This window comes from Chiloscyllium plagiosum, chromosome 10 (genome assembly GCF_004010195.1).
Source record: "Chiloscyllium plagiosum isolate BGI_BamShark_2017 chromosome 10, ASM401019v2, whole genome shotgun sequence".
In the NCBI taxonomy this organism is placed as follows: Eukaryota; Metazoa; Chordata; class Chondrichthyes; order Orectolobiformes; family Hemiscylliidae; genus Chiloscyllium; species Chiloscyllium plagiosum.
This window is the reverse complement of record NC_057719.1, coordinates 16,766,053-16,791,503: the sequence shown is the minus strand read 5'-3', so window position 1 is coordinate 16,791,503 and position 25,451 is coordinate 16,766,053. Positions and strand designations below refer to the sequence as shown.

Genomic DNA, 25,451 nt, shown 5'->3' with positions numbered 1-25,451 from the left:
TGCGCACTTTCCCGTCGTTCGTGTGGGGGTGGTCTGTTCAAAATGGCGGCGCCCTGTCTGAATCGTTTGGGAAGTTTGGAGTGAAAGTGCCGGTGTCGGGGAGGAAGATCCTGAGTAGTTCCGTTTGTCGGCCCGCCTTCGTACTCTTCCCCGTTGTAGTTTTTGAGACCGAACTAATTGATTGTTCGTGGGGAAGCGACTTGAGCGGGGCGGTCGTGGAGAGAAGGAGGTTTTTCGTTTGATTGTGGAACCGAGCGTGGTGCAGTGTGAGGCCGGGCCTCAACACCGCCCGAGGTAAGAGAGCGAGCCAGCGAGGCGGGCACATATTGCTGCGCCGGAGTTATGTTCACTTTTGGGCTGTGATTTGCACCCGCCCCCCTCCACTTCCCACGAAAGCGGAGCCGGCTGCTGTTTCGGGCCTCCTGCCTCTTCTGAGGAGACGGGGATCAGTAGTAGGGTTTATATCGAAGTTTCACACCTACTGATTGTACTTCACTTCATTGAAGTTCAATGTACCCCTCCCCCCGCCTCCGGCCAAAATAAAGAGATGCGATTTGCAAAAAATCCTTTCGTGTCCTGTGGATAATTTACTTTTGAGCCATTGTCCGGGCAGCCAGCGCTAATTCCTTTTTCGTTGATTTAACCGCAGGTGTTGGACTGCGGTGGAGTTAAAAATCACACAACACCAGGTTATAGTCCAACAGATTTGTTTGGAATCACTAGTTTCGCAATTGCTACATCTTCTTCATCAGATGGTTGTGGAGGAGCATCATAAGATACAGACGTTATAGCAACAGGATTGCAGTGTCATGGAATGTAATATCGAACAAATTTAGCTTAAGTCTGTCATATTTTAGAATGGCCATGTTAATTTTGGTTCTTTGATATATAAATCCCATAACTTTTTTCAAGTTGCATTCTCAGCACCAGGTTATAATCCAACATGTTTATTTGGAAGCACTAGCTTTCAGAGCACTGCTCCTTCAGATGCTTCATCATTAAGAAACAATCCAGGTCTTTCAATATATAATTTCAGTTTCATCAATCTGTAATATTTTGCTATAAATTGTATGTTATAAGCTTATACTCCACAACCACCAGATGAAGCAGCTGCCCTCTGAAAACTAGTGCTTCCAAATAAACCTGTTGGACTGTAACCTGGTGTTCTAATTTCTAACTTTGTCTGCCCCAGTCCAACACCAGCACCTCCAAATCTTAACTAATATTGTCAATCTAAAAGATAAAAGACTTGAGCTAAATTTGTTTAATATTACATTCCATGACACTGCATTTCTGTTGCTATAAAGTCTGTGTCTTATGATGCTGCTCCACGACCACCCAATGAAGAAGCAACACTTCAAAAGCTAGTGATTCCAAATAAACCTGTTGGACTAATAACTTGATGTTGTGTGATATTTAACTTTGTTTTAAGGAAGCTTTGTGTGAACATCTGGGGCTGTTTGGGGTGAGTGCTGCCCTCCAGATGGTATAAACTGCTGCTGTTGTGTCATTGAGGAAATCTGATAACTCGTAACACTGATTAATTGTGTAGAAAAACTGTGAAGTTATTTTTTATTTTGAAGATCAATTTGGGCATCTTTTGGTTGGAACCTCTTTTGTAGAAAGTAATATATTTTATAGCCAATTACTTCAGAAATTACTTTCAAATATATAAACTGTGATGGGCTCTTGTGGAAATGACCTTACCTCTGGGCCTGAAGGCCTGGGTTCAAGTCCTCCCAGCTTCAGAGGTGTGTCATAACATGGTTAATGTTTTGACTCAACGTTGACTCTATTTCTCTCTCCACAGATGCTGCCAAACCTGCTGAGTTTCTTCAACATTCTGTTTGTTTTAGATTTTGAGCATGTGTGGTACTTTACTTTTGTGTGTCATAACACTCCTGAACAGGTTGATTAAAAGTACATGTCCACTGTGGACAAGGTTTTAAAAAATATAGTTCAACAGGTTTACTTGGAAGCATTAGCTTTTGGAGCGCTGCTCCTTCAGATCTTTTGCTATAAATTCTGTGTCTTATGGTCTTGCTCCACCACTACCTGATGGAGTAGCGCTCCACGGTGGCACAGTGGTTAGCACTGCTACCTCACAGTGCCAGAGACCCGAGGCAAATCTGTGTGTGGAGTTTGCACGTTCTCCCCGTGTCTGCGTGGGTTTCCACCGGGTGCTCTGGTTTCCTCCCACAGTTTAAAAATGTGCAGGTTAAGTGAATTGGCCATGCTAAATTGCCTGTAGTGTTAGGTGAAGGGCTAAGTATAGGGGAATGGGTCTGGGTGGCTTGCTCTTCAGAGGGTTGGTGTGGACTTGTTGGGCCGAAGGACCTGTTTTCACACTGTAAGTAATCTAATCTAATCTAAAAAAAACTAGTGCTTCCAAATAAACCTGTTGGACTATAACATGGGTGTTGTCTGATTTTTAACCGTGTCCACCCCAGTCCAACACCGACTTCTCCACATCTTAACCACTGTGGTAACACAGTATGGCCATGCAAAGATTGGAGAGAATTCCAATCAGTTTTCAATGTTTTAAATGCTAAACATTCACCGGGACACCCGTAATACTCTTTGTTAGTATCTTTGGATCTTCGTACATGAACATGCAAAAAGGCCTCCGTTTTATGGTGGTGACACTTTGATCAATGGAGTACTTCTTAGTAGTGAGAATGTGTATAGGGTATAAGCAGGCAGGGAAAGAGTTAAGTTCACAGTTTTGTGAAACAAGAGGTTCAGTTGAGCATGACTCACATCAGATAAGAAATAGTTAACAATGGGGTGCTGGAGGCAAGGATAATAGGTTAACAAGGTGGAAAAGCAGTCATTATGGAGAGCCATTTAACAATATTGGAAGCATTCAGTATGAAAGGTCAGTTAACAGGGGGAAAAGTATCCAGTATGAAGCCAGTTTACTATTATACAATGAATGGTCTTAACCTTGTTAAGGGCTTGGTCTCTGACCTTGATATTCGTTGATTGTATTGGTCACCCAATTAATACGTCTGTTGCCTTATCTGGATGCTCCTCCTTGTAAAATGACTATATAATTCATTAAGAAACTTCTTGAGAGAAGACCGAGAACTCGCGTTCTTGCGCGCATGGGGCGATCATTCTCTTCCTACAGGGCCTGGAATAAAGATGAAGGTAAAACTATACTATGTCTCGGAGTGTTTTGCTTTGACTGAGGGGGAAGCGGGACGACAGTAGTACAGTAAATTGTTCAGCATTAAGTTTTTCACACTTGATGTTCACAACACTTTCCACTTGAGCATGTGTCGTAAGGTAGTGACTTGGTAGACTGTTGGAGCGCACTTGCCATTTGAAAAATGAAAGAATGATGTTTCTGCATTGTTTCCCTATCTCTTAACACCATCCAGCTTTACAGAGTTCCAGGATCTTGACACTCCAATCATCATCCATTGAGCATCCTGAGTTAAGTTGTTCTGCTAATGGTAACTGCTCCTTCTATTGTTTAGACCCAAAGCTGTGGATCTCCCTTCGTAAATCTCCACAATTCTCTTTCACTTTCTGAAATGAAAGCAGAAAATGTTGCAAATACTCAACAGGGTTGGCATTATCTGTGAAACTGGAAACTGAGTTAACATTTCAGTTTATAGGAGACAGTGAGGTCTGCAGATGCTGGCGATCAGAGTTAGTGTGTTACTGAAAAAGCACAACTGGTCAGGCAGCATCCAAGGAGCAGGAAAATCGATGTTTTGGGCCGGAGCCCTTCTGATTTCTGATGGCCCCTATTTTTCATCATTCGTATAAATGATTTGGATGTGAGCGTACAGTTAGTAAGTTTGCAGATGACCCCAAAATTGGAGATGTAGTGGACAGCGAAGAAGGTTACCTCAGATTACAACAGGATCTTAATTAGATGAGCCAATGGGCTGAGGAGTGGCAGATGGAGTTTAATTCAGATAAATGTGAGGTGCTGTATTTTGGGAAAGCAAATCTTAGCAGGACTTATACACTTAATGATAAGGTCCGAGGGAGTTTTGCTGAACAAAAAGACCTTGGAGTGCAGGATCATAGTTCCTTGAAAGTGGAGTCGCAGGGAGATAGGATAGTGAAGGACATGTTTGGTATGTTTTCCTTTATTGGTAAGAGTATTGAGTACAGGAGTTGGGAGGTCATGTTGTTTCTGTACAGGGCATTGGTTAGGCTGCTGTTGGTATGTTGCGTGCAGTTCTGGTCTCCTTTCTATCGGAAAGATGTTGTGAAATTTGAAAGGGTTCAGAAAAGATTTACAAGGACGTTGCCAGGGTTGGAGGATTTGAGCTCCAGGGGGAGGCTGAACAGGCTGGGGCTGTTTTCCCTGGAGCGTCGGAGGCCGAGAGGTGACCTTTATCGAGGTTTACAAAATTGAGGGGCATGGATAGGATAAATAGACAAAATCTTTTCCCTGTGGTGTCGGAGTCCAGAACTAGAGGGTGCATAGGTTTGGGGTGAGAGGGGGAAGATATAAAAGAGACCTAAGGGGCAACTTTTTCACGCAACGTATGGTGCATGTATGGAATGAGCTGCCAGAGGAAGTGGTGGAGGCTGGTACAATTGCAACATTTAAGAGGGATTTGAATGGGTATATGAATAGGAAGGGTTTGGAGGGATATAGGCCATGCGCTGACAGGTGGGATATCTGGTCAGCATGGACAAGTTGGACCGAAGGGTCGGTTTCCGTGCTGTATATCTCTATGATTATGACGGGCTCTGGCCCAAAACGTTGATTTTCCTGCTCCTCGATGCTGCCTGACCTGCTGCGCGTTTCCAGCAACACAATCTCATTTCAGGTTCTAGCCCTTTATCTGTTTTTCTTTGTCATTCCATAAAACATACTGATGATTGTTGTAATAGTATCCTGCTCAATGAGAGAGGAATTATGTTTCAACACTAACCAAGATCTTGGCACTTCCCTTATCTCCATGACTCAGTCGTCTTTTCTGCTTTTATTTGGGACCGTTAACATAGTGACATAGATGGTTGTTTCAGGAAAGGAATTACAAAGCTCTTAGGAGCCGAGGGTAGTAGTATATTCCTGAAATTCAAAGGAACAGAAACCAGAGTTGGTGGAAAGCAGAAGCATTGTGGGGATAGGGGTATGCTTATATGGCCTAATGAATTTAGAAAGGCAGCAAGGGATGATTCTGACGTAATGGAGAGAAGCTTAAAGTTTGGTTGTCACATAGTTAGTCATAGAAAACGAAAATATCAAGTTTGAGTTTGCAAAATGTCAAGAATGCAGGTTTGCAAAGATTGGTTAAATGGAACATGGTGGGGGAGAGAATGCTGTTTTCGATTAACCAGTTATGATACGTGAAACATAGGCTAGCAAGGTGAGCGTTGAGTAATGGAGTCTGAGGGTGGCAATGACCTAAAGAAGGGTTCCAGCAGTCAGTGATGATCGTCAACATTAAGTTGGAAATGTGCAGTCTTTGGGACAGCACTGGGAACAGAAACTATACACTCACTGAGAGGGGTGGATGCAGTCAGTGCCAAGGAACTGATGATACCAAATAATATCCCCAAGTGTTCAAATCCCCGCAATTCCACAAAGTTCTGGAAGGGATTTAAGTGTGAGACCACTTAATTTGCTGAAGTTAACAAATGGACTAACAGTTTATAACGGAGACTATTTTCCTGTGATCTTTGATGAGTTTCTCCCTCAGTTTAAATAATAAAACAAAGATTGTGGGCTTTCTCTGAACCACTTAATCTGGAATATAACGTCAGCATTCTGTAGCATGATATCACAGATTTGTCAAAATAATCATGTCTTTCACTTAACTTAAATTAATAAATAAAGTTAAAGTTGGCAAACTCATTTTTTGTCATGCCATTTATTTTGAATGCAGAATTTAAATTGTTGACCATGATTTCAATTTTGTAGCGCAAGCATACATACAGTTGACCTTAGTTCTTACACTTGGATTCTTTTTGTCAAAGCATCAGAGTTGAGTGATGAGGCCAAGGTTGTTTCCATGTCCAGGTGGAATCTGTCTATACCAGCAATTTGAGATGGGCTCAAAGCAAATCAGCATTTATTTTTAAAGACTTATTTCTTATTGTCTCTAAGTGCTTTTACTTGATATTATTAATAATTTTGGCAACATTTTCCAAGCCAATAGAAAATGGAGACTGGCATGGTGAACATCAGCTGCTATTCACTGAGGCCATGTTGCACTGTTACTTTAAACTACCCTTTGAACTACAGAATCAACTCCTATTTGTAAATCATGCAGCATTGAAATCTATTTTTCTTACAGAACAAGAAATTGTTTTGAACTTGAAGTGTTGACCCTTGTGCCAACTTCGGTGTGGTTTCTGGAGGATCTAGTTTTGTGCAATTTGATCATATTATCTACAAAAAAAAATCCCTGCAGTATTAAAAAAAAAGCAAAACTGCTGGTGCTGGAGATCAAACAAAAACAGAAATTGCTGGAAAAACTCCAGGTTTGGCAGCATCTGTGGAGATAAAGCAGAAGGGTCATTTTTCCACAAGTGCTGCTGAGCTTTTCCAGCAATTTCTAATTTTCCCCCTGCAGTACTATTTGTGATACCAATTATATGTTTGGCAATTGAACTTCTAAGTCAAAGTTTGTTTTCTGATTCCAGGTAAATGAAGGAAAATAAGGAGAACTCCACCCCAACTACAGCACTGGCAAATGCAGACCTCAGGAAGCCATGCTGGTATTGGGACAAAAAGGATCTGGCCCACACCCCATCACAACTTGAAGGACTTGATCCAGCAACAGAGGCACGCTACCGTCGGGAGGGTGCCAGGTTTATATTTGATGTGGGAACACGTTTGGGGCTGTATCCTTTTAAAATTTCTTCTTCAAAATTCCTTAATTGAGGCGTGGATGGGGAGGACTGAGAAACAGGATGCTTTCCTCGCCAACAGATTGTTGTTCTTGTTGTCAGGAACTTATAGAAAATACTTTTGATTCTTTGTAAATTGAGCACATTGAGTAAATTTACATGGGATTATTACAACTGATAATGAGATATGTTTGATCCAAATCTCGGTGCCTAGTTCCTTAATAACATAAAATGCTGGAAATGCTCCACAGATCTGAACTCTTTTGAGAGAGGAACAAAGTTAACATTTCGGGTGTCCTATCATCAAAACTGAGAGTCCAGAGTAAATACTAAGCTGCCAAAATTTGGGTTGTGCCCTTTGGATATGTGCCTTACTTCAAAGTTTAATTTTCTTCCCACTAACAAAATAGAAAGGAAAAATCAATGATTTTTGTCAGCACAATTCAGGGATTGAACATAGAATTTTCCATCTGTGTGACTGCGAGATGAACTGGTCTGGAAATGTGTAGAACAGGCCAAGGAGATCTAAAGTGTAAAACCTCCAGTGTTGACAATGAAATCAACATCCAGTTATTTGTTGTAATAGTACTTGTGAAGAAGCATCGCCTCTCTCATAGGTATGTTATGTATCCTCATTGCACCACAATCCCATTCCTATCTTTCAGCTTTGTTCACAGTTGCTGAGAGAAGTCATAACAAACTGAATATTTCTTTAACCAAAACTACAGACATTATGACACACTGGCCACAGGAATAATATATTTTCATCGTTTCTATATGTTTCATTCCTTCAAGCAATTTCCACGATATGTAAGTACTGACCGTCATTCCAAATGAAACTAATGTGACGATAGCATTGCTCCATTGCTTTGTTATATTTTCCTGAACAACAATAAACTTCTGTTGAAGTAATTAATGGCATTACACAAGCACACTATAAAACAAACTTTCAAACCAAGCAACGTGTGGTGATATTAGTGCTGTGAATGAGAAGCTTGGCATAACAGGTAGCATTTTAGGAACATTTTGAAGAGTGAAGGAGAGGTAAAAGTTTGGAAAGAGAATACCCGGGTGTGGAGCTGAGGCATGAACACTAAAGGTGAACATATTTAAATCAGGGACACCAGAACTGAATGGAGCAGACAATTTGGGGCTAAGGTAGTTTGATTTTTTTTTTCAAGGGGGAGCATTTTAAATCTAGGCATCTGCTTAGCCAATAGCTGTCATGGCTGAGCAAGCATTAGGGTGACAGGTGGGCAGCACTTGGTGTGAAGGTTGATGTGGACAGCAGTGTTGTGTATGATGTTAAGTTGTCCACCAGAGATTACCATCATCTTGAGGTGATGAGAGCCAATCAATAACTAAAACCATGTTGATAAGAGCCACAGATTCTGAAACAACTGACAAACTCCAAGCAATAGTATGAATCCTTGAGACTTGAACTATGTAAACAATATGTTTTAAGGTTTCTCTTCCACCCACTTAAAGTATACATCTTATGACAAATCTAAAACAAGCTATAGAGAACCCTTTCATTGTAATTTTAGGATGGAAATTAAGGTTGAAATATTATCCATGTTGGTATTGTAGAGTCTCTCTGTACACACTGGTTTTCTTGTCTGGTTGTACTTGTCTGTTGTTTGTATCATTCAAAGCAATATTCTGCATTGATTTGTACTCTGACAGGCCAGGCAGTTTGTCGCTATAAGTGCAAACTCCACCAGTATCAGTAACATTGTCTGAGACACTAGTTATAGAGTAATATTGCCACAGGTTGAATAATTTACTGTTCAGTTGAAGAAAGGGCTTGATATGGGAAAATAAAAAAGCAAACAACATTTTTTAAAAATTCTGCAGTTTGCAGCCTCTGTCCGTAAACAGCACTAGTATGTTAAAAGAAATTTTGTAACAAAATTTCATTGTGTTCTGATTGGATGCATAAGGCCAATACCCGCTGATAGAATATTGTCTTGTTGAGGTACTCTTTCCAAATCAATTAATATTAGGTATCGCGTAAAGCTCCTAGACCTTAAATTGATGTATTTTTAGAATTTAACTTTTTTTTTATTTTTTAGGTTACAGGAGCCTGCTGCCTCTTCCTGGCTGGGAAAGTAGAAGAGACTCCTAAAAAGTGTAAAGACATCATTAAAACCGCTCGAAGTTTGCTGAATGATGTACAGTTTTCACAGTTTGGAGATGATCCCAAGGTTATTGCTAATTGTAGTTTTTCAAAATACATATATGAGCAATGTGGTGAGTCATTAAAAAAAAGTACAACACAAGGAGGTTATTCAGCACATTATGTCTATGCTAATTGACAAAGAGCTACCCAGTATCAACTCCCCTTCCTGCTCTTGATCCATTTCTATGCAGGTCACGGCTCTTCAAGTAGACACGCAAGCACTTTTTCAATGTGGTGGGAGTTTCTGCCTCTATTGCCCTTTCAGGCAGAATGTTCCAGTTGTCTACCACCCTTCTAAGAGGAAAGATGTTTTAAGTACTAGAAAAATTGAGCTATATTGGTGTTCTCTTCTGTAGCATAGAATCATTCAGGTCCCCCAACAATATTTCGTGGAGTAAAAAAAGTGTTGGTGTAAGCAAAGATAATTTTATTCTAAGTGTGATTGACTAATATTGAGTGTTCCTTGATGGAACAGTGTAAACCTACTTTTATCTTTACTGAATTGAAGTTGTTCTCGAGCTAAATATCTTTGCACTTATTTTTCTTAAGAGGATATTGTACATCTGCAAATTCAGTCCAAGTGCTCCTTTTGATCTGGTCCACAAGCTTATTTTGAAAAGGAAAAGAGGAGAGTGGAAAAATAGAAGACCACACTTTGCAGAATAGGATCCAGAACATTTCTTTTGTGTATGAGAGTTTGTTTCGCTCAACTCATTGTTCTGTAGCCGCTTCTGCAGTGATGCTTAAAGATAAATGTGGCCCTCCCACTTTGCAGTGACAGACTGTTCATACTGTTGATTGGTACTTGGACTCTATTAATGTCAAAAGCAAAGTTACTGCTGGAACAAATAACTTCACTATAGGTAAGCAGAGAAATGCAAAACAAAAGTTTAAAAAGAACAGCAAACTTTTAAAAACAGCAATGGGACATTTTGTGCTCAGCTTGACTGGATGTACAAGCAATCCAGCAAAGCCTGAAACCTTTTTTATTTTGTCTGTGGGATAGATCATGTTGAATGGATGGCCAATTCATTCAGGCATTGTATTGTAAATGAATTTCTGAAAAAGGCAACTCTGTTCAGTATGTCCAGTGAAGCAGACATTTTCTGTATGCATTTGGTTTAGAGAAACTGTTCTTAGTCTGTTTACTCCATTGTCCAAATATTGCAATAACATGACAAGAACGTACTATATTTTATCTTCCTCTATAAGAACATATGATGTCGGAACAGAAGTAAGTGATTCAACCCATGGAGTCTGCTTCATCTTTCAGTGAAATCATGGCTGATCTGATAATCCTCAAATCCACTTTATTGCCTTATCCCTGAAACCCTTGATTCCCTTAATGATTAAAAATCTGTCTATCGCTGTCTTAAATGCATTTAATTAACTGGCCCTGAAAATCTTCTATAGTAAAGAATTCCACAGATTCACTACTTTCTGAGATTATGTGCTTTAGTCCTAGACTCTCCCACAAGGGAAAGCAACCTCTCTGCATTTACCATGTCATTCCCATTTATAAACCTATGTTTCAATGATTAATTCTTCTGAACTCCATTGAGTGCAAGCCCCACCTATTCAACCTTTCCTCACAAGAAGATGCTTCTATTCATGGAATCAACTGGACTACTCCAGTGCCATTAAACTTTGCTTAGATAAGATTATCAAAACTGTTCACAGCATTTCAGGTGTGGTCTGACTAATGCTTTGTATGGTTTTAGCAAGATCTCCCTATTTTATTCCATTCCCTTTGAAATATAGATTTGCAATCCATTTGACTTGCTTATTAATGGCTGAACTTGTATGCTAGCTTTCTTTGACTCTGACACAAGACAGCTGAATCCCCTTCTGCAGGTTTCTGAAGTCTTTCCCCATTCAAATAATACTCTGCTCTTCTCTTCCCACTAAACTGCATAGCCTCCTGTTTTCTTATTATATTCCATCTGCCTAGTTTTTGCCCACACACTTGACCTATCTATGGCACTCTGCAGACTTGTTGTCATCCTACTACTGCTTGCTCTCCCATATATATTTGTGTCATCTGCAAATTTGATTGTATATTCATTTCTGTGATTCTATTTTTGGGCATAGTTTGTTTTAAAAATAAATACTAATCTGTGGTGGAGCCGGCTCATGGGGCCAAATAACATACTCCTATTTTTCTCATTTGTACAGTAATGTTAAATCAAATAGTTTCAGAACAGATATGCTGTTTAGCAGTAAAACGCTATATGAAAAGGAATAATGTAGTCCTAAGCATGCATGTCATTACCATACTATAATTTTAAAACAGAGTATCCATGTTTTTACTTATTGTGTTTCTTTTCATCTTGTTTTTAAATTAGGAAGAAGTCATGGTACTGGAGAGGATTTTGTTACAGACAATTAAATTTGACTTGCAGGTTGAACATCCCTATCAGTTCTTGCTTAAGTATGCTAAACAGCTTAAAGGTACTGGAATTAAATGTTTATGCAGAATCTCTGTAATTTCAATTTATAGTTTGTCAGTTTTGTTTTTAAACACTGATTAGAATGGAAAGCATATTTCAAACAAAACTGAAACAGCTATCCCTTGAATACCATGTTTCTGAAGATAGTAATTGTAACAGTGTACATAGAACAGTACAACTCAGGAACAGGTCTTTTGGCCCACCATGTCTGAACAAACCATGATATTCAAAACTAATCCCATCTGCCTGTACATGGTCCATACCCCTCTATTCCCTGCCTATTCAAGTGTCTGTCTAAATGCCTCTTAAACGTTGCTATCGTATCCACATCTACCATCTCCCCCGAGCAACACATTCCAAGCTTCTATGTAGAAAAGAAATCTTCCTTGCACATCTCTTAAACTTTCCCACTCTCACTTATACCTATGCCCCCTAGATTTTGACATTTCAATACTGGGTAAAAGGATCTGACTATCCACCCCATCCATGCCTCTCACTTTATATACTTCTATCAGGTTACCCCTCAACCTCCAGTGCTCTAGCAAAAACAATCCATGTTTGACCAATTTTTCCTTTGTAGATAATAAACTCCAATATAGGCGACATCATTTTTCGCACCTTCCAAAGCCTCCACATCCTTCCTATAGGGTGTTGGCCAGAACTGCAGTAATACTCCAAATTTTACTGAATTAAAGTTTTATACAGCTGCAACATGATAGGCTAACTTTTATACTCTTTGCCACTATTGATGAAAGTAAGCATGCCACCTTATCCACTTGTGTTGCACAAAGATCCTTCTTTATATCAATGCTCCTAAGTATCCTGCCACTTAGTGTATACTTTCCTCTTGAAATTTACCTCCCGAAATGCATCACCTTACACTTGTCCAGATTAAGCTCCATCTGCCATTTCTCCACCCCAACCTTTGAACTGATCTATGTCCTAGTGTATCCTTTGTCAACCTTCTTCACTATCCACGGCTCCACCAATTTTCTTGTCTGCAAGCTTACTTATCAGACCATCTACATTTTCATCCAAATCATTTTTATATAACCAATGTCTTGGCACTGATCTTTGCAGAACACTACTGATCACAGATCTCCAGTCAGAAAAACACACCTCCACAACTACTCTCTCTTTTTAAGTCCAAATCAATTTTGTACAAAATGTGGGGTGACAATCCTGGATTTTAAATCTTTAAATTTTCAAGAGATGTTCCATTGCTAAATTAGTATTGATTGAATTAAAAGAAGTCCCAGGTCTAGTTTGAATTAAAATAATCGCCTGAATCTCAACTTAATTCTAGCCTTGTTCACTTCTGAATTTGTTGTACGATAAACATTTCTAATAGTGGTTTGTTTGACTTGTACATGTTGATGTTGACAATGCTGCTTGCTATACAATGTTAAATGTTCACACTAAAGGATTAGTGATTTATGCACTGCTGTAGTGATGGGGGTATATAAATGTTATGCATGCAGACACATACAACGCACATGATAGTCTGTAATGTATTTATAAGAAGTAAGCTGTGCATGTTAACTCCGCAACCCATCAGTGTTTCAGCATGTTGTCCTCCCAATGTGTATTTCACTTCGCGAATGCACATTCAAATCAGATACAAAAAGCCATGAAAAATAAACTGCACCTGGCTTGCTCTTTCAATAGTGCTGAGAGAACTTATTTTAATGTATTGTGCTTCTGAATTTTTAAAATTCCTGATAGTGAGTTTTGCTAGTTTCACCATTGCAAGCAATTTCTCTACAATTGCATTCCAGGATTATCATATCTAGTCAGTGGCAGGGCTTCCCCTAGTGGAGGCATGAGCTGAAATTTGTTCTAAATTGAAACAATAATGGCCGCTGTGGAGCTTCTCCCCACTCCCCTTGGCTATCTCACATTTTCTGCTGCATCCCGTCTCATCTCATGGGTGAAGCCCCCCCCCATGTCTGTTTTCACCAAAGGGACAGACAATTTTCGAGCCTTGAGTCAGGTCACTGGGAAAAGGTTTGGGAAGCACTGCTTTGTTGTTTGGTATGAGCTATATTTGAAATTGCTAAGGTTTGCCAAACCCAAAGACTTACCAGGTTATGCATGATCACTACACCAATGTTTGAGCCATTGCATTTAATCTTTTGATTATTTAATTGTCTATATAGAATCAAAGCTTGCAATTAAAATCCATCTGCCATTTCTCTGCCCAGCTTTCCAACTGATGTATATCCCATTGTACTCTTGGATAACCTTCTTCATTATTCACAACTCCACCAAATTTCACGTTGTCTTGGTTCTTTAACTGTATCTGTGTGTGGTTCACTTGTGGTTATTCCTCCACTTCCTTGTAAGGTTTTAATTTGGTTCTTGCTGGGACACATTTTCTTGGGGACTCAACCCTTCTGTTTGGCCAGTGTCCATTCTGTCAACTCAAACAGTGTTATTTGAGTATGGATAGGAATTGAAATTCCATGTTATTTAGCTATTTAATTAATTATTGAAAAATTTCAGGTTCATAACAGGCTTGACGGGATAGATGCGCAATTGTTGTTTACCCAGGCTGGAGAGTGCAAAACTAGAGTTGTGTGTGTGTGTGTTGCTGGAAACGCAGAGCAGGTCAGACAGCGTCCGAGGAGCAGGAAAATTGACATTTTGGGCCAGAGACCTGCACCAGGAAGGGCTCTGGCCTGAAACATCGATTTTCCTGCTCTTCAGATGCTGTCTGACCTGCTATGCTTTTCCAGCAATACACTCTCAACTCTGATCTCCAGCATCTGCAGACCTCACTGTCTCAGAGTGCGAAACTAGTGGCCAGTGTCTCAGGACAGGTATTTAGGACAAAAATGAGAAGAGATTCCTTGTCTCAAAGGTGTTTCTGGATGTAGGTTTGCTGGATGAAGGTTCATGAACCTTCCAGCTCAACGAGCAAACCTACATCCAAAAGCTCAAGCTGAGTTACAAATCTTCTCAAAACTCGCTAAGGTGTTTATGTTTGTATTTCCCCACCCCATACAGTTGTGCTCTGTTATGAAACATGTTTAAGATTGAGCTCAGTTAATGTTTGGACATTAAAGCATATGGGAAAGTAGATCAAGGTATAAAATAAGACATGAGCTTAGTAAATTGCACTGCAGGCTCGTGCAGCCAAATAGCCCACTCCTTTTTTTCTTTTTTCTTATGTACACACTCTCAGGGTCAAGGTCATGAGCAAGTCACCTCAGTTGTTACATCTCTATTTTCCCCACCCTGTCTCTCACCCCTCCTATTTTACATAATAGAAAAAAAACTGGAGTTTGTGGCTATATTTACTGGTTGTTTTATTTCTTTTACTTGTTGGCATAAACAGATCAGGGGCCAAACCTACAATCTTCATGGCTAAGTATCTGGCCTTGTGCATTTACAAGTTACATAGATTGGGGTTAGGAGCTGGTGGTGGTAAATCTTCTGCCATGAACATAAATCATGAACTACTGTTTTCTAAGAAATGCACGTTATGCGCATGCTTCTAAACATAGCACATACTACATTTCAGCATTTGAAGCAGGGTGTCTAACCTGCAGCCTGAGTCACATGATTATGACCTAAAAATCTGACATTCAAAGCTTAGCATAATTCTATTTCTACTTCTAATTATTTAGTTTGTCCCAAAATACTTTTTTTGTAACCTGGAATTTTGAAGAGTAATATTTTTAGAAGTAAAGGCAATTTCTAAATCTGAATGCCAAGGTAAAATATCACCACCTTGAGACATATGCAGATTAATGGGGACATTAATTTTATAGGTATGCTGGAGGCTCCACGGGATATCAGGAGCCAGAAAGCTTGGGCACCCTAAATTAAATGATCAGCCTTTGGGCTTTGGCAAATCAAGGCAAAGATTCTGTTAATACCTTAAAGGTTGGAAAGCTTTCAAATGCAATGTGAGAATAATGCAGGTCAATTGCACTTCAATGCCAGTAGGTACAGTTTTAAAATGTAATAGGAAAACTTAAGATCTTAGTCTTAACTCTCCTTTTCTTTTTTAATTCATAGGTTTTGAACTTAGAGGTTACACATAATGTTAGTCCAATTTTCTCTTTCTGCAGGTGACAAAAATAAACTTCAAAAGCTGGTGCAAATGGCTTGGACGTTTGTAAATGATAGGTAAGATAATTGTTTTTTTAAATCTACTGTAAAATAAAAATGTAAAAGCCTATTTGGGCATTAAATGGATATATTTTAAGACTTATAAAGGATATGTCTGTGAGCCTTTTTCTTATCCTAATGTGCTTTTTGTCTTGTAGCCTGTGCACCATGCTTTGTCTGCAGTGGGAGCCAGAGATCATTGCTGTGGCTGTGATGTACCTCGCTGGTAGGCTGTGCAAATTTGAAATCCAAGAGTGGTCAGCTAAGCCCATTTACAGAAGGTGGTGGGAACAGTTTGTACAGGACGTGCCTGTGGAACTACTGGAAGGTACAGTAAACAGTGCAGATCACTAAGGCAATGTTGACAGTATCTCTTCAAAATGTGATGTGTTGCACACACATTTGCTTGTATGTTTCTAAAACTTTTTTTAAAGGTTTTTTTATTTAAAAAATGCTTTTTGAATTTAATAAGAATAGTTTGATGTAGATCTTCATTTATGTTCTGGGAAAAGTTATCATTTTGCCAACCTTGTGTTTGTTTTACAACATGCAATTGCTCTTTTAGACTGTAAGGGTTAAGATATAAACCTAAACTTGAAACAGGGTGGAGGGAAGAAAAACTTAAACCTGGTATAATTTATGTAATAGTAGTGATTTTTAGTCTCAATAAACTAATCCAGTGCTTCAGTTAGGATTCGAAGGATTGATCATTTAATTGATGTTCCTTTATATGGAATGAAACTATTGTAATTATAAAATTAAGATGCCTCAACTTGATAACCCAATGCAGTTGCTTTACGTTTTCCAAACTTAGATTGGTTTTCTACCTTGATCTGTTATATAAAAGCTATATCCTTGACTATATGTTTCTCTACAGTTAAAATGACTGATGCTCTTTTGGTCTTGCATAGACATCTGCCATCAGATACTGGACCTTTATTCCCAGGGTCAACAACAGATGCCCCAGGCACCCCAGCCACAACTGCCAACAATACCAAGTTTGGAGCAACCGATACCACCACTGCAGGTGCAGCAAACCAAAAAACTTTCACCTCAGTCAACACCACCTCGGCAGATTAAGCGCCCTGCAGTAAGTCAAACAATATAAATATATTATCATTTCTGGTCAAGATATATTCTTTGTGATTAAAGGTGCGGGCTGATAACAAAGTAAAGCATACAATGATACTGTTTTATTCCACTCAAAGTTCTACCACGTTGTCATGTTGAGTTTTAACTTTTTTATATTTGCTTCTTCCATAATTAGGTGGCTTCGCCAAAGGAAGATGGCAAGACAACCGGTAACGTTTTTTAGGCTTTAACCTTTGTTGCGCATCCTGCTTTGTAGTAATAGTACCCATAGTTATGTCTGTGTCTCTTTCTTGCACAGGACAGTAACTTTGCCAAGTGATCCCTCATAGAAATTTGCCAAATAAGTTTCATTATGTAAATGCAAACCAGAATTCCTATAAATTTAACATGAATTAACAGCCAAATAATTTTAAATAAAAAGTATATTTTGCATTAAATAGTCAACATGATAAAGTTACATTTTGCAAGACCACAAGCACCCCCATTTACTCCCTGTACAAATATAACAATACATAATTACGGAGTGCCACAATATGGGACTGTTCTTTATCAAACAGATTAGGTCACGAGTCCTATACAACAACCGCATTCTCAGCAGCACACTCTTCTGTGATTGTAACAGACCTGATGGAGTAACTACACCAAGAGCCAGTAACTGTCTAGTTCAGTTTGGCCAATTATGAGCCAGCTGTTTAGATCTCTGAACTGTCTTACAACTTCACGGTAGCATAACCTTCTCCGCCTGCTTGTGTTTGCTTTCAAGTATCCTTGTATCATTTTTGGCCAAGTACAATCTCATTTTCTGAGAGAAATCTATTTCTTCTTTTGGAAGGATATGGTGTGTTGATTGTTTTGTTCTTATTTTCTCTCTTTTTATGTCTGCATTTGATATTCTAATTGCCTGTGGTCTCCTAGAGTTAGCGCTCCTTTGTACCTGCAACTCTTTAATGTGCAGTTTTCCTTGATGGCACTGCTTACAGGTCAAAGGTTTCTACGTTACGTAGAAAATATGAAATGTTTTCATGCATCAGTATTTCATATTAACCAAGAAGACTGCAAGTTCTACAAACTCTTAAGTCCTTTTCAAGCATTCTCAAAATTTCCAGACATTTCGTCACCCTACTAGGTAACATCTTTGCCTGGAGACCCACTGAAGATGTTACCTAGTAGGGTGACGAAACGTCTGGAAATGAACCATTCAGCTCAGCGAGCAAACCTACATCCAGAACCTCAACCTTAGCTGCTAATCTTCTCAAAATTCTCAATGTCTGTGAAATTTATAATTTTTACAATTGTAAGTTTTCCTTACTGTTTCCAGGTCAATAGCCACCATAATTGTTTGTAAATGAGTGGATTGGCCTGCCTGATTCAGAGCTCATAAAAGGTCAATATTTGTGTGAAGTTAAAAATCACACAACACCAGGATATAGTCCAACAGGTTTAATTGGAAGCACTAGCTTTCGGAGCGACACTCCTTCACCAGGTGGTTGTCAGCGGCACTCCGAAAGCTAGTGTGCTTCCAATTAAACCTGTTGGACTATAACCTGGTGTTGTGTGATTTTTAACTTTGTGCACCCCAGTCCAACACCGGCATCTCCAAATCATGAATATCTGTGTGGTTTAACTTCTCATATAGGCATAGATGGATAAGGAGCTGATTTTACCTCCCTGAAAGCCATCCATGAACATTTGCGTTTTAACCTGGCAGTTTTTATGATTTTATATTTTGTAGAACTCCCCATTTAAAATATGTGTATTTATATTTCTCGTATATTTGTTTCTGTAAATATCTGAAATCTGTATGTTTCTCACCTCCAACAGAGCTACAGCCTCCCAAAATTCCCAAACTGGAAACCCCACACCCAGTATTGCCGCCAACTACTCACCCTCCTCCAGGTGAGCTTTTTAAAATTTCTGCCAGTAAATTGCATGCACTGATCCTCCAATAAAGCAGTAAGTGCATCTGTATTTTTTATTTATTTGATTTATTAGCCATTTATTAGCTGTTTCACAGTTGGATTTATTTAATGTGATGGCCTGTTGTGGCTTATTATCATTGGGTATTTTTGAGAGCAGACAAGAATGGATAGAGTGAGCACAAAGTTTCTTCCATTGGAAGACCTGAATTAATAACAATGCAGTTACAGTTTGTATGCAGGCAAATAAGTTTGGACTATTTTGTATGACTCCTAACTTCAACATCTGAAATGGTCATTTTAACTTTTCTGCTACTGCCGATGGGGAGGGTGTGATGTTACACTATCATAAGGTTAATGCAATCACTACAACTCAAAATTTATTCACTACCTGTGAAATGTTTTGGGTTTGTGTTTCATAACTCCCCTCGAGTTTTCATGAGGAAATTCATGTCATTTCTGTATTTCCGATGTGGGCATTCCTTGCCATCCTTCGCTCATTCCTAATCTCTTCTAAGAAGATGAGCATCAACTAAAATGGATCATGTTTGCAAGAGGTTTGCTGTAGTCCATTGCTTCACTTTGTATGTGCAAACAGTCATGTTTTATTGTTAGTATGGACTTTATCCTGTATTGCATGTTCTAATTACATTCAACTGAAATGCAGAGGTCATTTTGATTTTAAATAAGAATATTGGCCTATTGCCTTGATGTTAATTTAAGATAAAGGGAAAACTGCATTTGTTTTTAACCCACTTGAAGACAAGACGTTCTACACATTTGAAGTTGCCTAGCAACATTTGCATTTCGCAACGGATCATTAAAAAGTACCATAATTACATAGTCATAGAGATGTACAGCGTGGCAATAGATCCTTCGGTCCAATCCAAACATGCTGACCAGAATACCCAACCTAATTTAGTCCCATTTGCCAGCACTTGGCCTATATCCTTCTAAATCCATTCTATTCATATGTCCATCCTAATGCCTTGTAAATATTGCAATTGTACCAGCCTCCACCACTTCCTCTGGCAGCTCATTCCATACACACACCACCCTCTGCATGAAAAAGCTGACCCTTAGGTCCCTTTTATATCTTTCCTCTCTTACCTTAAACCTATGCCCTCAAGTTCTGGACTCCCCTACCCCAGGGAAATGACTTTGTCTATTTATCCTATCCATGCCCCTCATGATTTTATAAACATCAGAGGTCATCCCTGAGGCTTCATCGCTCCAAGGAAAACAGCCCCAGCCTATTCAGCTTCTCCGTATAGCTCAAACCCTCCAACCCTGGCAACATCCTTGTAAATCTTTTCTGAACCCTTTCAAGTTTCACAATATCCTAGCCACTACATGATCTCCCAAATCCTGTACTCAATAATCTGGGCAATAAAGGAAAGCATACCAAACACCACCACCACTGTCCTATGTACCTGCAACTCTACTTTCAAGGAGCTATTGACCTGCTCTCCAAGGTCTTTGTTCAGCAGCACTTCCTAGGACCTTACCATTAAGCGTATAAGTCCTGCTAAGATTTGCTTTCCCAAAATGCAGCACCTTGCATTTATCTAAATTAAACTCCCATCTGCCAATCCTCAGCCATTGGCCCATCTAATCAAGATTGTGATGTAATCTGAGGTAACCTTCTTCAATTCCTTGTCACCGATTATTTTCATACCATTTTGTCTTTGACTACTCTCCCCGGTATAATTAACTTTCCACATTCGAGGAAATCTTACTTTTAGAACCAAAGATTATGTCTCTGGTTTTTAATGCTTAGTGAGCTAGAAGCCTACCTAAATGATTATGCTGTATCACGTTTTTTTGTTTCTACCTCTGTTCCCAAATTTCCAAGTAAATCATTTTTCCTGAACCATAGTTCCTTTGGCTGTGACAGCTTTGTGGTGCCAATATGGCCATCATAAAATCTGAAGCTGCCCTAATGTGCCTCCATTGTTTCAGAAAGGAGCATGGTAATGGATATTTGGCTGTTCATTCAGTCACCTGTCTAAAGATGTTAAAATCCACTGTTATACCATTTGAGGTAAAATCAGTCAAAATAGGTTTACCGTAGGATTTTCCTGGCTTGAGATGTTGTTTAGATACCCCTGGTATCCAAAAAGACTAAACCCATGAAACTATACTGTAATTGTATCAAACTAATAAAGATGGTGAAAATGAGGAATGCAAAAATGATTGATCTCACTAGGGTATTATCTGATCAGGTTTAACTCCCTCGTTAGAGTACAGTAAAGGGAAGTTAGTTAGCTCAGTTAGCCAGGAACTTGGATGGGAAGCTGGAAGGAGGCAGATTCACATACTGCTTTGTGATCACAATTATCCTGAGTCAATGCAAGTGGAAAAGGTCAGCCTGTGTTTCAGCTCCAGTTATTAAAGACATTCTGGCTATTGAGGGAGTGCAGCGTAGGTTCACGAGGTCAATTCCTGGAATGGCGGGATTACCTTACGCTGAAAGACTGGAGCGACTGGGCTTGTATACCCTTGAGTTTCGAAGACTGAGAGGGGATCTGATTGAGACGTATAAGATTATGAAAGGATTGGACACTCTGGCAGTAGGAAACATATTTCCACTTTATATTGAATGGTGGTGCAGGCTCGAAGGGCTGAATGGCCTACTCCTGCACCTATTGTCTATTAAATAGTATATGAGGGTGAAGGCAAAGTAAGGTTCAGCCTTAACACAACCATTTTCAAAGACAGACTGTCTTATTTTTATTCTCTCATGCTACTTGGGCACTGCTGACTAGGCTAGCATTTAATGCTGGTTCCTAATTGCTCTTGAGAATGTGGCTGTGAGCTGCTGCCTTGACTGCAGTAGTTCAAAACCCCTTTTTATTTCTCAAATGCCTCCTTTTCCATCTACCCAAATTTCTTGCTAAGGTGTGATGCACTGATCATGATTTGGTACCACCCCTAAATTGTATTCACGGTTGAGAGTACCTATCGGTTGTCTGACCTGATTGATTGCCCTCATCTATTTTTGTTTATATCCATTTCTGCTGCCTTCTGAGACTTGCCTCCACTTTTCTGCTCCCATTGCTCCCAAGAACAAGGGATTGTTGCTTGCTTTGTTCCAATGTGAAATTGTTCCACATTTGTTATGTACTTGGTTAAAATGTGCTCTTTTTTTTCAATTTGTAGAACGCAAACCATCCATAAGTACAGGGACCAGCATCATAGAAAGTGAACCACCTCCAACAGGAAATGCCTCGGAAGTGGCAAAACCTTCCATCCCACCACCTCTTCATCCTCCTACTGTACACCAACAGCCACAGATTCCTCAACGGCCTCCACCATCTGCTGCTTACATAATGGGGATGTCAACAACAAGCTCCTACATGTCTGGGGAAGGCTTCCAGAGTCTGCAGTCTATGATGAAGACTGACGGACCCTCGTATGGAAGCATGCCATCTTATGGACCTCCAACTCATGTCCCTTACCATCCGCACGTGTACCCCAATCCATCTGTGCCTCCTCCCACAAATTATCCACCCAACATCCCCCCTCCTAATCCAGGATATCCCCCGCCAGGGTACAATCCTACTTACCTGCCCCCTCCCCGAATTCCCCCTGCTCATACGGTGCCACCTCCACCGGCACTGGGTCTTCCGCCAACCAGTTACCCTCCCCCCACAGTACCGCCTGGGGGGCAACCTCCTGGACCACCGCCGCCGCCACCAGGCATGCCACCTGTGGCCGGGCTAACTCGAGGTTGGTTGAGGTAATGGATGTTTGGACTTTGGTAATTGTCAACTGTAATTTGGCTTGTCAGAAGGTTTGGGGTGGCTCAAAATGGTTTTGATCGTCTTATGTCCCACATTTGAGTGGTGGTTGTTGCAGATGCAAATTATTGAACAGATGTATATACTATTTACGTTTTATTTTCTGTCATACGCTGTCGTTTTGAGGTGCAGGTGAATGAAGAAGACTTTTTCCTTTTGCACTGATGCCTCATCTTTTGTGTTTAACCACATTTCTGCCCCTCTCCATCCCAGCCAAATATGCTCCTGCTGCTATTGTCTGCAGTTAAAATAAACCTGCCCTTGAAACAGTCAAGTGAAATCAGTGACCAGAGGTTTCATAATATGTTGCAGAAGCTTTCCTCTGCTTTTCTCTTTTCTGCTTTTTTGGCTTAGTGTATCACAATTAGAACTTGTGCTGATGTTGATAGCTCAGGTATCTTGGGTTGTTGGGCAAGATAAAGAATAAGTTAAAGGAAAGTTGGGACCCTAGGTTCATACTTTGACCTGTGATGGGGTTTGTTTTTAATGTGGGTGCTGATGGGCTGTGGAAGATATGATTTGAATTGACTTTGATTGTAGTGACTTCCACTACAGATTACTAATCTCTATTAAATATTGCTGTTACTTGAGAGCAAGTAAGAAAGTTTTTTTGAATATTTGTGCTCTTGCCTTATAAAGATAGCAGTAGTAAACATGTTCTTTCTTTGCTCTCATTGGTTATTTCTCATCCATCAGCTCAGATAATTAGTGCTGGTAGATTTTAAGCTAGAGAGAGTTATCACTATATATTGTTATCTCATTTGGGAGAGCACATCATCAAGGCTTGAGAAGTGATCAAAAGCCAGCAAACAGTCCAACACTATAGATTTTCCTCTTCATGTTCCAGTGGAGAATTTGTGAAGCCAGTTATGTGAGCTCTGTCCTGTCTCAAACTGCAAATGTTTAATTCAAGGATCTAACGTCGTCAACAATACTTAGCATCATACGTCGATTAATTTAAACTTCAACTCTTGTGTGGCTTCTCTCTTACCATTGTATCTATTGTAAAATTAACTCTTTCGTCACTAACTTCATGTTTCAAGTTAGAATCGTCTGACTGGAGGGAAGGTATTGGTTTGGACATGGTAGTTTAGGTACAGGTGAGCTGTGGTGATTCTTGCACTTCCCATCATTGGTCCCCACCCCTCTATTTCTGTGCTGAGGCAGAGATTTTGGTTTGTTCCTTCAGTGAGCATATTACCCCGGATGGTGTCAGTAACTGTTGTCCCTTGGAGGTCGTCAAACCCATTCAATTGTGGCCACTTATCATGATTTGCCAAAATCTTTCTCGCTGTCATGCTCACTCTCTGTCGGACGTGCTCTCGCTCTCTATAATTACCCCCCCCCCCCCCACCCCCCCCAGTGCAAGGAAGCTGAAGCCAGTTGTCATACTCTAGTTGTTGAACCGGTTGTACAAACTGCATGAACGCTGGCTCTAACTGTTAAACCATCAGGTTACATTTTCATTTTATCACCCTGTTTGTAAACACAACTAGTTGGCATGTTTTATTTTTATGTGGATTGATTTGTTACCTTGAAGAGGTGGAATTGATCTCTTGTTACTTTATTAAGTTGTTTATATTCCCAGAACTGCTGCTTTTCCAACCTCAAAATTGTCTTTCAATGGAAAGACTAAAAAATAATGTCTAGGCAAGATAGCCTTGGCTGTGAACTTTGGCTCCTGGTTGGAGAAAACAGGCCTGCACCACTGCTGCTGCAGTTAGGACTGTTTCCTTGGTAATATATACGAGTGTTCAAAAAGATTATAATTGTATATGAACTTAGTACTAACTTTTACAAGTACAATGCAGCAGTGCATTGGTTTATGCTGGTCAAATTATTACAGTTCATTGATTTATGCTGATCAAGTGATTGTTCCAGTCAGTATCTCAGATGTACACTGACAAGATTCATGCTTTTAAGTTTCAGTTGGAGCATTCCACCTGGACAATTGAATTTTAAACTGGTCTGTTTATTTCATTAGTTTAGATCCTCTATTTTTCCAGTTGTCTGTATAACTTGAGAATTCTTTGTAATTTACTCTTTCTCCGTAGACGATTTGTCTATAGGTAGAATTAAGTTTATTTTTCCAAAAAGTGTCAAAGCCTGAATGTAACATATGAGGTTGTACTGTGAGCTGGGCATTGTCCAGAGTATTGTACATTTAGTGGCTAATTACAGCCTAATAAATTTGATATTGGAGCCAATTTATCCTTTTTCACGAAAAGTCCTTTCATTGTTCCTCACCTGTATGTGAGGTTTAATGTAAGTTTGGAATATCTAATCATTGGGTCTAATCATTAAGTCATGAACTACTAATCTGCACACTGCTGGACATAACCAATCTGGTAAGAAAGAGAATTAAGCAGCTGATGTAGGACATATCCAAACTGAATGCATCTCCAATCTAAAAAAAAGATATTTTCCCAAGAACACAGTCACTTAAATTCACTGTTTCATTTTTGGATTCTCTTGCTGTTTACTCCATCCTGCCAGAACCTCCTTTGTAGAAATTACTGGTTTTTGTTGGATGCAGCTCCGTGGGTACCAGTGCTTGCATATTTTCTTGCCTAAAACACCGCTCGTAATTTCCAAGGAATATGTGTTGGCTGCTTCTTGGACCCAGGCTCCTGAGACTTTGCGTTCAGATCTGGTCCAGCATGCTGATCCAAATAAAATCCTCTAAAATAACTATGGACACTCTCAAGCCAAAAACGAGCTGACAACACAAAGCTGCACCTAATTCAGCACTACTGCAATTTGAATCATTTGTTACTGAAGCACTTGGTGTGCATTCAGCATTGTTGCTGATCAGCATAAAGATATTCAAGTTATTGTCGGTTACTAGTATAAGCCATCAGTTCAGCTACAGCTGGAATAATGAATGCAATTCTGAGCACCACATTGTAGGAAGGATGTGAATTTATTTGGACAGAGGAGGGAAGAAATTTACAAAAATGCTTCCAGGGACTATTTTCCTTGGAAAATGAGGCTGAGAAGGATCCAATAGAAGTAGATGAGTCTTGATAGGGCAAAGTGTTCATACACGTGAAAGGAT

At 39.7% G+C, this 25,451-nt stretch overlaps 1 protein-coding gene across 3 annotated transcripts; it reads left to right on the top strand.

Moving 5' to 3' along the window:
- Window positions 1-11: 11 nt before the first annotated feature.
- On the top strand, window positions 12-24,600 carry ccnk (cyclin K). Of its 3 annotated transcripts, none has more exons than XM_043697140.1 (11): window positions 12-110; window positions 6,625-6,825; window positions 7,560-7,641; window positions 8,907-9,038; window positions 11,359-11,464; window positions 15,522-15,600; window positions 15,741-15,910; window positions 16,494-16,672; window positions 16,850-16,883; window positions 18,496-18,570; window positions 21,753-24,600. In XM_043697140.1, exons 2-11 carry the CDS (start codon window positions 6,629-6,631, stop codon window positions 22,334-22,336), a joined length of 1,638 nt encoding a protein of 545 aa, XP_043553075.1. In that variant the 5' UTR covers window positions 12-110; window positions 6,625-6,628; the 3' UTR covers window positions 22,337-24,600. The 3 variants fall into 3 exon arrangements, with proteins under 3 accessions (XP_043553075.1, XP_043553076.1, XP_043553074.1); XM_043697141.1 differs by lacking the exon at window positions 12-110 and adding an exon at window positions 156-294 and having other exon boundaries at window positions 15,543-15,600; XM_043697139.1 differs by lacking the exon at window positions 12-110 and adding an exon at window positions 156-294.
- The last annotated feature ends 851 nt before the right edge of the window (window positions 24,601-25,451 follow it).